This window comes from Peromyscus leucopus, chromosome 8a (assembly GCF_004664715.2).
Source record: "Peromyscus leucopus breed LL Stock chromosome 8a, UCI_PerLeu_2.1, whole genome shotgun sequence".
Lineage (NCBI taxonomy): Eukaryota > Metazoa > Chordata > Mammalia > Rodentia > Cricetidae > Peromyscus > Peromyscus leucopus.
The window spans coordinates 56,935,380-56,946,493 of record NC_051085.1 but is presented as its reverse complement, the minus strand read 5'-3'; the positions used below and the strand labels follow the sequence as shown (position 1 = coordinate 56,946,493).

General features: G+C 40.4%; 1 protein-coding gene across 1 annotated transcript; it reads left to right on the top strand.

The window, feature by feature from the left end:
• The first annotated feature begins 6,615 nt into the window (after positions 1–6,615).
• On the top strand, positions 6,616–9,576 carry LOC114691320 (fructose-bisphosphate aldolase A-like). Its single transcript, XM_037200401.1, has one exon. The coding sequence runs from the start codon at positions 6,688–6,690 to the stop codon at positions 7,942–7,944; it is 1,257 nt and encodes a 418-aa protein (XP_037056296.1). The 5' UTR covers positions 6,616–6,687; the 3' UTR covers positions 7,945–9,576.
• The last annotated feature ends 1,538 nt before the right edge of the window (positions 9,577–11,114 follow it).

Genomic DNA, 11,114 nt, shown 5'->3' with positions numbered 1-11,114 from the left:
CAGATATTTATAGAACATCTCACCCAAACACAAAAGCTTCTCAGCAGCTCATAGAACTTTCTCCAAAATTGACCACATATTTGGACACAAAGCAAAGTCTCAACAGATACAAGAAAATTAAAATAACACCCTGCATCTTATCTGACTACCATGGATTAAAGATAGATGTCAACAACAACAGAAACAGCAGGCTTATAAACTCACGGAAACTGAACAACTCACTACTGGGTGTGACTAATATTGAAAATGGCCATCCTTCCAAAGAACAGTCTACAGATCCACTGAGATTCCCACCAAAATTCCAACACAATTCTTCACAGAAATTGAAAGAATAATTTTCACCTTCATATGGAAACACAAAAACAAAAAACTTAAGATAGCTAAAATGACCCCAAATAATAAATGAACTGCTAGAGATGTCTCCATTTCCCAGCTTCAAACTATACTACAAAGCAATAGTAATAAAAACAGCATGGTATTGGCACAAAAAGAGACACACTGATCAATGGCATCAAATTGAAGACCCAGATATAAATCCACACACCTAAGAACACCTGATTTTTGTTAAGGAAACCAAAAAAATATATACTGATATAGCATATTCAACAAATGGTGCTGGTCAAACTAGATAGATACATACAGAAGAATACAAATATTCCCTGTTTAAAACACAGTACAAATATGATAAATTCACTTTTAAGTCTTTAAATCATTCCAAAACATTTTATTCAAGTAATTCTCACTATGAGAAAGTGTATTAATAGATTTTTCAACCTCAAAGGCATTTTTAAACCTTTTTCTAATTAATTTTCTTGTAGAATACATTTCAAATTATGTAATAGTTATTTATTACAACAATTCTTTTAGCACTTACTATGTACCAGATACTCTTCTAAGTAGTGGAGATGAAGAATGGTAAAAATGTCCTTACCTTATGAGAGTTTAAAGAGAGACAGAGGAGGAGGAGAGAGGGAGAGAGAGAATAAATGAATGTGTACTCATAGAGGGGAAATTCATATTCATTTGTGTGTGTTTATATGAGGGTCGGGGTCTGTCAGCTTCAGGTGTTGTTCCTCAGAGGCTGTCACTTCGGTGTGTGAGTTAAGAGTTTCTCACTTGGCCTGGAATTTACCAATCAGACTTGACTGACTGGCCGGTGAGCCCGGAAGACCCCCTTTTCTTTGCTTCTCCAGCAATGGGATTATACTAACTGCCACCACCCCACTCCCAGCTTTGTATGTGAGTTCTGGGGACAGAACTCAGGTCCCTGTGATTGTACAACAGGAACTTTACTAGCTGAACTCTATCTCCCCTGCCCAAGAGAATATTTCACACAGACAGATGATGGCCAATAATCAGAAGCATCATAAGCATAGGAAGTCAGTTTTTTTTTTTTTACAAATACTAAAAAATAAAAAGTAAATCATAGTTAGGCACTAGTTCAGTGAAAGCAGGAAGGTTTTTAACAAATATAGAATGAGAAATATCTACTCTGAGGAGTCAACATAATAGAAATTTAAATAATGTAAACAAGCTTGACAAAATATGAAAGAATGTTGAATTTCATAGCTACCACATCAGTGAGAAAGACTGTGGAAATAGGTCTGTATCTACCTATTGATTTGTAAGTCTGTTTCATTTTGAAGCAAAACTGATCTTTATAGAATGAAGCGTCCCTCTATACTTAGGAAAAAAAAAGTTAGCAGCTTCTATTTACCCAATGCACAGGCCAAAACATTTAAACATCTGCTCCTTTTACCAAATAATGGTTTATCCTCAGTTCTTGTTCTCTCAAAAGTAAGAGTTTAGATTAGAAACACAGGCAACTTAAGAAAAAACAGTGTGCTGGTTAGTTTTTTGTCAATTTGACACAAGCTAGGGACATCTGGGAAGAGAGAATTTTTCAATAGAGAAAATTATCATATTAGATTGACTTGCAGGCAAGTCTGTGGTGCATTTTCTTGAGTAATTATTGATATGAGGGCTCAACCCACCGTGGGCAGAGTCACCCCTGAGCAGGTGGTCCTAGCTTACGTAAGAAAGCAGGCTGAGCAAGCCATGGGGAGCAAGCCAGTAAGCAGCACCCCTCCATGATCTCTAGTTTAGTTTCTACCTCCACATTCTTGCCTTGAGTTCCTGACCTGAGTTTCTTCAGTGATGGACTGTGATCTGAGAGTTGTAAGATGAAATAAACCCTTAAACCCTTTTCTTCTCCAAATTCCTTTTGATCATGTTCTTTATCACAGCAATAAAAAGGAAACTGGGACATTTAGTAAATCAAGGCAAAGCATAACATACCTCAAATTTTAAAAAAGGGCTGGAGTGGAGAGTAGAAGCACTCATCGTCTTATGAGCTGTAAGTATTTTAGTTTATTAATCTTTGAGTATTTCATCGATAAATTTTTATCACATTCACCTCCCTCCTCTCCTTGAGTCTTCCAGATCCGCTCTCACCTCCTTATCACCCTAACTTTGTGTCTTTTTTTTTAATCCCCCAATTCCAATTTGTGCAACATCATTGAAGAAAAGTGACTCTCCCTTCTCCAGTAACCACCAACACAGATGCTGTGAGTCCATGAATGCAGCAATCCACCAACACAGATGCTGTGAGTCCGTACACAGATGCTGTGAGTCCATGAATGCAGCAATCCTGTCATGTCCAGAAGATGCTGTTTTGCCCCAGTTCTCTTAGACCTCTGACGCTCAAAATCTTTCCATCCTCTCTTCCATGATGGCCCTGAGCCTTGGGAAGTAAGTGTGATTGATATACTTGTCTATTTGTGACTGAACATCCCTGTTTTAATTAGGGTTACCATTGCTGTGATAAAACACCATGACCAAAAAGCAAGTGGGGGGGGGTAGTTATTTGGCTTACACTTCCATATTCATGATTGAAGGAAGTCAGGATCAGAACTCAGACAGGGCAGGAACCTAGAGGCAGGAGCTGACACAGAGGCCATGGAGAGGTGCTGCTTACTGGCTTGTTCCCAATGGCTTGCTCAGCCTGCTTTCTTATAGAATCCAGGGCCACCAGCACAGGGATGGTACCACCCACAATGGGATGAACCCTCTCCATCAATCACTAGTTAAGAAAACACCTTGTATCTGAATCTTATGGAGGCATTTTCTCAATTGAGTTTCCCATCTTTCAGATAACTCTAGCTTGCATCAAGTTGACATAAGACTAGCCAGCACACTCCACTGACATAGTCTTTGTACTTGGACCAATTTTAAGTTTCTGTGGTAACCACCATCTACTATATAAAGAAACTTCCCTGATGAGATCTGGGAACTGCACTAATCTATAGGTAGAAGGATGCAAATTTAGATGACTGTTTGATACTATGTGCATTTAGCAGAATAATAGTAGTAGAGTCACACTTGAAGCCTGTAAGCTTCCCAACCATGGGTTCTTGGATAAATTTACAGTATTAGGCATGTTTCTTCCTATGGAGAAAGTGGACCACCTGTCATGGAGTTCACTTCTACAGCAACTGAGAATTCTGAAGATGCAGCTGAGTACTTCACACCTAGAACATCTTCCTGACAATGGGGTGTTATCTGCTGAGAGGGTTTTCCAAGTACAGAAACTGGTCTACCTGTACAGATCTTAGTGGTACATTTGCTTCCCCCTCAACTCCCAATGCACTCAGGAGACTCCTCCTTGCTAGAACATTAACCACCCAAGGACTGTTAAAACCCTCCTGTTCTACAGAATGAGAAGCTGAAGTGTGGCAAATGGAAACACCCAGTAAACAAAGGAGAGCAGTTACTAAAGTGCAAACAGATCTGTCAGACATCTGACACTTGTCCAGGCTCAGCATCAGCATAAAAGGTAAGAAAGATAAATGACCCCGCACCACCTCTTCCCATCAGAAAGAATCCCATAATAGACTGTTGTAGAATATTATTTTAAGACTTGTTACATTTGTTTATGGTGTGAAATATCTGTTTTAATGATACAAAGATGTGTTGCATTATTTTATGTTTCATTTGTTTAATTCCATCAAGCTTTGTTACTTGCCTGTCTAAAACACCTGATTGGTCTATTGAATGGCCAATAGCAAGGCAGGAAAAATGATAGGTGGAGCTGACAGGCAAAGAGAATAAACAGAAGGAGAAAAAGAGAGAAAAGGGGACCTAGGAGCAAGAGAAGGAGGAGGACTCCAGGGGCCAGCCACCTAGCTACACAGCAAGCCATGGAGAAAGAAGTAAAGAAAGATGTACAGAAATAGAGAAAGATAAAAGCCCAGAGGCAAAAGATAAATGGGATAATTTAAGAAAAGCTGGCTAGAAACAAGAAACTAAGGCCAAGCGTTCTTAAAGAAGAATAAGCCTACATATGAATTTATTTGAGAGCTGGGTGGGGGACCCCCCAAAAAAACAAAAAGTAAAGAATAAAACAACCAACAACATTAGATGATAAGTCCCCAGAATATCTGTGTTGTTTTTACCATTGTTTTACATTCTTTTCTTTTTGCTATACTTTTTGTAGTATTTCAGTTTCATCTTAATTTTTTAAGCTTCATATTTTTATTTTTGTATTCCTCTTCTTATATTTATCTAATTTTCTTTACACATTATTCCTTTATAGAACAATCCAAATTTTTAATCTCTTTCTTTTTTCTTTTCCTCGTCATCAGATTATTCCTTATTCTTTAGTTTTCCTTCACTTTATTTAACTTTAATTGTTATTTGTTTTTCACCTTTATCTGTCCCTTCCTTTATTTAACTAAGTTTTATACATTTAGCCAAAGAAATGTTTCATGTCATAACATACTCTACATTTTGACATTTTCTTTCCTAATGACATAGGTCATGTATTAATTGGTTTAACTGATTTTAAGTGTGTCTATATCATTTAGCATAATGTTCTTGATGTTATAGTAGTTTGTTTTCTCCTCTCTGAGTTATACTAGAGATTTATCTTTGTTTTGTTTTGTTTTGTTTTATTTTTCGAGACAGGGTTTCTCTGTGTAGCTTTGCGCCTTTCCCGGAACTCAGCTGGTAGCCCAGGCTGGCCTTGAACTCACAGAGATCCACCTGGCTCTGCCTCCCGAGTGCTGGGATTAAAGGCATGTGCCACCACTAGTGTAGACTACACACTAAGAAGATTTCCCAAATAAAACTGGAAGAGATGTCTATCCCAATTTGTACACAAATTACAGTATAAAAACACTACAAACATGAAAAGCAAGACATCTTAAAGTCTCCAAGAGATTATGGTGCCAAATTACTAAGTTCAAAGATAGTAAAATGATATAAATGCTGAAGAACAAATTCTACATTTAAAAGCAATCAATGACTTTGAAATAGAAATAAATAAGCCAATGAAAGAAGTTGATTAATTCAGCATGTAGGTGAGATCAGCTGAAGAGAACTTGTTTTTCTTGCAGAAGACCTAGATTCCATTCCCAGCACCCTCATGGTAGCTCACAACCAACTGTAACATCAGTTGTGGGAAATCCAGTGCCCTCTTCTAGACTCTATGGGCACCAGGCTTGTATGCTGTACACATATATACATACAGGTACTAACACATACTCATAAGATAAAAATAAACAATTTTAAAATAATACCAGCATTATGCGTGAAAAATTAGTCAAAGAAACTGATTATGAAATAAAGGGGGAAATATTGGAAATTAAACAATCAAAGAACAGAATAGAATGCATCACAAAATCACTAGATCAAGTACAATTAAAAATGATTAAGGGTGGAAGATAAAGTTGAGAAAAAGCTATATAAAGATATAATGCAAAAATATAAACAAGCATAACTACAACACCCAAGAAATATGGGACATAATCAAGAGAACAAATCTAGGGCTCGAGCAGATAAGAGCATTTGGCTGCTCTTCCAGAGGCCAAAATTCAGAATCTAGCATCTACGTCAAACCCTGACAACTGCCTGTAACTCCATTTCCCAGAATCCAAGACCTCTTCTGGCTTTCATTGGTATCAGAACACATTTGGCTCTCCCTCTCTCTCTGTCTCTCCCTCTCTCTCTGTCTCTCTCTCTGTCTCTCTCTGTGTGTGTGTGTGTGTGTCTCTGTCTCTCTGTCTCTCTCTTTCACACACACACACACACACACACACACACACACACACAAATAAAAGTAATGTCTTTTTAAAAAAAATTAACAAATCAAACCTAAAAATCCATGGCATACAAGAAGGAACAGAGGTAAAACTGAAAGATATGTGGAAGTTTCCCATATCCAGGGATAAAATGGACATCCAAGGACAGGAACATGTTAGAACCCAAGCAAACATGGCATGATAGAATCACTCTGTGACACATTGTAGCCAAGGTGTTCAAAGTACAACACAAAGAAACAATATTAAAACCTGCAAGAAACATATACCAGTCATATACAAAGGAAAACACGCCAGAACATCAGACCTCTAAACAGAAATCCCAAAATCCAGAAAAACATTTAAAGACTTGAAAATGATTAACTGCCAACCAAGACAACTATATCCAAAATGCTTATCGTTAAAAATTGAGAAAAGACGGCCCCCCCCACCCCACCCCCACCTCAGCTGAATAGACTACGTTCTTTTGGAACGCACAGCAGAACGGGGTTCTGGTGACTCTAGCCGCATTCGGTCCTCAGTCCTTTGGCTTACGCACCGCCGCCGTACCCGGCAGATCCACCCCCTCCTGGGCCAGGCAAGGTGACCCATGGCAATGCACAGGCCAGATGTGTCCAGCTTCAACATGACCCGCCTGTCCCTGGCTGTGGCCTTCTCCTTTCCCCCAGGGGCTAATGAACAACCCCGCTGTCATCCGGGCAACACCCAGCAACAGAGAGAGTTAGGAAAGGAATGTGCTGCCACGGGCGCCATGCACTACCCATACCCAGCACTGACCCCGGAGCAGAAGAAGGAGCTGGCTGACATCGCTCGTAGAATTGTGGCTCCGGGCAAGGGCATCCTGGCTGCAGATGAGTCCACCGCAAGCATTGCCAAGCGGCTGCAGTCCATTGGCGCTGAGAACACGGAAGAGAATCGGCGCTTCTACCGCCAGCTGCTGCTGACTGCCGACGACCGTGTGAATTCCTGCATTGGGGGGGTGATCCTCTTCCACGAGACACTGTACCAGAAGACGGATGATGGATGTCCCTTCCCCCAAGTTATCAAGTCCAAAGGCGGTGTTGTGGGCATTAAGGTAGATAAAGGCGTGGTACCCCTGGCGGGAACCAATGGCGAGACCACCACCCAAGGGCTGGATGGGCTGGCTGAACGCTGTGCCCAGTATAAGAAGGATGGAGCTGACTTTGCTAAGTGGCGTTGTGTGCTAAAGATTGGGGAACATACTCCCTCAGCCCTTGCTATCATGGAAAATGCCAATGTTCTGGCCCGTTATGCCAGCATCTGCCAGCAGAATGGCATTGTACCCATTGTGGAGCCTGAAATCCTTCCTGATGGGGACCATGACTTAAAGCGCTGTCAGTATGTAACTGAGAAGGTACTGGCTGCTGTCTACAAGGCTCTGAGTGACCACCATATCTATCTGGAAGGCACATTGCTGAAGCCCAACATGGTCACCCCAGGCCAGGCCTGTACCCAGAAATGTTCCAATGAGGAGATTGCCATGGCAACTGTCACAGCGCTGCGCCGCACAGTGCCCCCTGCTGTTCCTGGGGTCACTTTCCTGTCTGGAGGGCAGAGTGAGGAAGAGGCGTCCATCAACCTCAATGCTATCAACAAGTGCCCACTGGTGAAGCCATGGGCCTTGACTTTCTCTTATGGTCGAGCCCTGCAGGCCTCTGCTCTGAAGGCCTGGGGTGGGAAAAAGGAGAACCTGAAGGCTGCCCAGGAGGAATACATCAAACGAGCCCAGGCCAACAGCCTTGCTTGTCAAGGAAAGTATACCCCAAGTGGTCAGTCTGGATCCGCAGCCAGTGAATCTCTCTTCGTCTCTAACCATGCCTACTAAGCAGAGGTGACCTAAGGCTGCCCCATCCACACTCCAGCCCTCTGCCTACCCACTTGCTATTGAAGAGGGAGCCTTCAGGCTCTTTTCCAACACTCTTATGCTGCCCTCATGACTGGTGTGTGGTGTTGTCTGTGAATGCTAATTCTGCCATCCCTTCCAGCCCACTGCCAATAAACAACTATTTAAAGGGGGGAAAAATGAGAGAAGACATTCCAAAATAAACACAAACTAACACAATCCATGACCAGTAAGCAAAAAATACTAACATATGATACACAGGGGAAGAAGAAAGGTAGTCCCAAACATGAGAGAATAAAAAAGAATAGATATTATAAGAGAAACACATGACCAAAAAGAACTAGGAAAGAATAAATCATGACCAATTCAGTAACCAAGTAAATGGTTATAAAATTAGGGCAGGGCAAAAAGAACAAGCTCAGAGGACACCATGCACACAAACTTACCAGAAGCAAACCCCTCTCAATTAATAATCCTAAATGTAAACTGTCTTAACTCAGCAATTAAAAAGCACAGACTACCTGATTGGAGTAAAAAAGAAAAAAAAAAAACATCTTTTTGCTGTCTACAAGAAGCACATCTCACTGGCACAGCGTAAGAACGAAAGGATGGAAGTCAATATGCCAAGCTTCGGAGGAGAGCGCCAAATCACGTGTGGGGCAATCAGAGGGCAACTTGCTCAAGGTTATTCCCTCCTTCCACCGTGTCTGTCTGGCTACAGCTGAGTCCCAGGTCAGCTATCAGCATCAGAGATCAACGGTAAGCTCCAGCATGGCACCAGTACTGGGGGTGACCAGCCTGCAACCTGGTATTAGTTGTCTACAAGGGATCACTTTTGTCATAGAAAGGACAACCCCTCTTCTTTACAAGAATAGATACTTGTTCTGATCGTGGATTTGCCTTTCCCACATATAATTATTCTGCCCAAACTACCACCCATAGACTTAGAGAATACCTACCCACCATTGTGGTATTATTATACACGGCATTACTTCTGACCAAGGAACTTACTTCATAGTCAAAGAAGGGCAACAGAGGGAAAATAATCAAGAAATTCATTGGTCTTCCATGCTTGACAGAAAAGTGGAGAGACCTCTTCTGAATAAGGAGATGCAATGGTGTATCCAGTTGACAAAGGGTGGACTTTTGATGGCTAATCTTAGTTCTCTACTGGATTGCATCTGGAATCAACTAAAACACAGCTATGGGATATTCTGGGAGGAGCTTGATTGACCCAGTTATTTAAAGCAGGAAGACCTGCACTAAAAGATGGCAGTCCCTTCCAAGCGGCAGCCCAGACAAGGACATGGAAGAAGGAATCTTGGTTTTGCCTGCTTGCCTTTACTCCTTTTGCCAAACTCATCTGTCTTGTCACTGAGACATTCCATTGACAATGTTAAAACCAGCTACTGCTGTCTTCCAATGTCTACTGAAAACCAGGAGCTCTCCAGGAATCTTCTAGGCCTTCAGCACTAGATTGGGCCTGCTGAGACATCCAGCTTTGTGAACTAAACAACTACTAGGTTCTTGACCTCCCCAGCATGAAACAGGTAGTGTAGGACTAGCTGAACCATACTGCATGAGCCAATCTAATAAATCCCTTTCTCATACTTATATTCATTCTATCAGTTATGTTCCTTTAGAGAACCCTGACTAATACAATGACACTTTAAGAAACAGGGTCAATGGTGAAAAAAGAAAAAAGAAATGAATACTCTTTTTATTTCTGCTTTATTTGGTCTGTATGTAATTACTTAGTTACTTTCTGAGTCCCAACAACTAATGAGAATAAATAAATAAATTTTGGATACACACACACATGCATGGGCAAACACACACACACACACACACACACACACACACACACACACACACACGTGTAGATATTAACTTGTTTTGGTTTGTAAATTTGAGCAAAGGGAAAACATTAAAGTAGTACAATTTCCTCTATCTTTCCTTTAAAGTGCTAAATCAAGTTATATCATTTAAATATTCAAAAAATGGTATATTTAAGCATATAAAAATTAGCAGAAATTTAACTATTTAATAGCATCATTATTACTTTGTGTCATCTGTTCATTGTACTGCTTTTTTGTACATGTGTGTGTAATATTTACACATGTGTGGTGATGTCTGTGAGCAGACACTAGAGCTAATTCTAGGTGTCTATATCGATCATTCCTTTTTGTAGACAGTGTTCTTCACTGATTTATCTAGACTAGCATGCAGCACATCCCAGTGATCCTTCATCCTCAGTCTCCACAGCACTGGATGGATGGCATGGCTTTCCGTCCTCAGCATCTTACATGAATGCTGGAATCTGAAGTCTGGCCCTCATACTTGAACCACAACTGCTCTTACCAAGAGTCATCTCCTCAGACCCTGTCCTGCCTCTTGGTTTTATAATCTCCACAGAGTGACTGGAAATCACCATTGCTCTCTGTGACAAAGATCTTCGTTAGGCTTCCAAATTAAATATTTTGTTGGCTGAATGAGAATAGATTAAAGGTTTCTTTCCATTATTGTGTTGTGTATGAAAAAGCAAAGTGGCTTATCAGCTAAGTAATAGAATTTTTGTTTTCTCAAACTTTGGAGGAAAAAGCTGGTCAGTAGAAAGTTACAAGCAAATCCTTCTATTATAGGATATATCTAAGTTTTTCTCTCCTCTGAAATCCTCTGATCTTAATGACCCTTGAATAGAAAACACACCCAAAGAATTTCCCACTCTCCCTGTATAACTTCTAAGGGTAAATCATGAAACATAATAAAAAGGATGTGTTCTAGCAAGGCTATGACTAAATTTCATACATTGTCATGGTATAAAATGGCATAAAACAAAGGTTATTTTAAACAGTTAACAAAACAAAACAAAGCAACAACAACAACAACATTATTTGTCTGCTGCCTGGCAAAGGAAGATGAAATGTTGTCAACTGACAGAATCTCTGTCCCTTGAAGGTAAAATATACATCTGTGTCATAAGTAACCCTGGATGCCAATGTCTGCTTTTCCATATATTAAAAGACCAAAATGAAGGTGGGTACCCCATTTTTATTACCAGTATTGTTGCTGATTGATTTTTCACTTAAGTTCATAATAATACCTGCTACCAAAGCTCTCTTGAAAAGCACATTCTTTGTAAGCAAGAAATA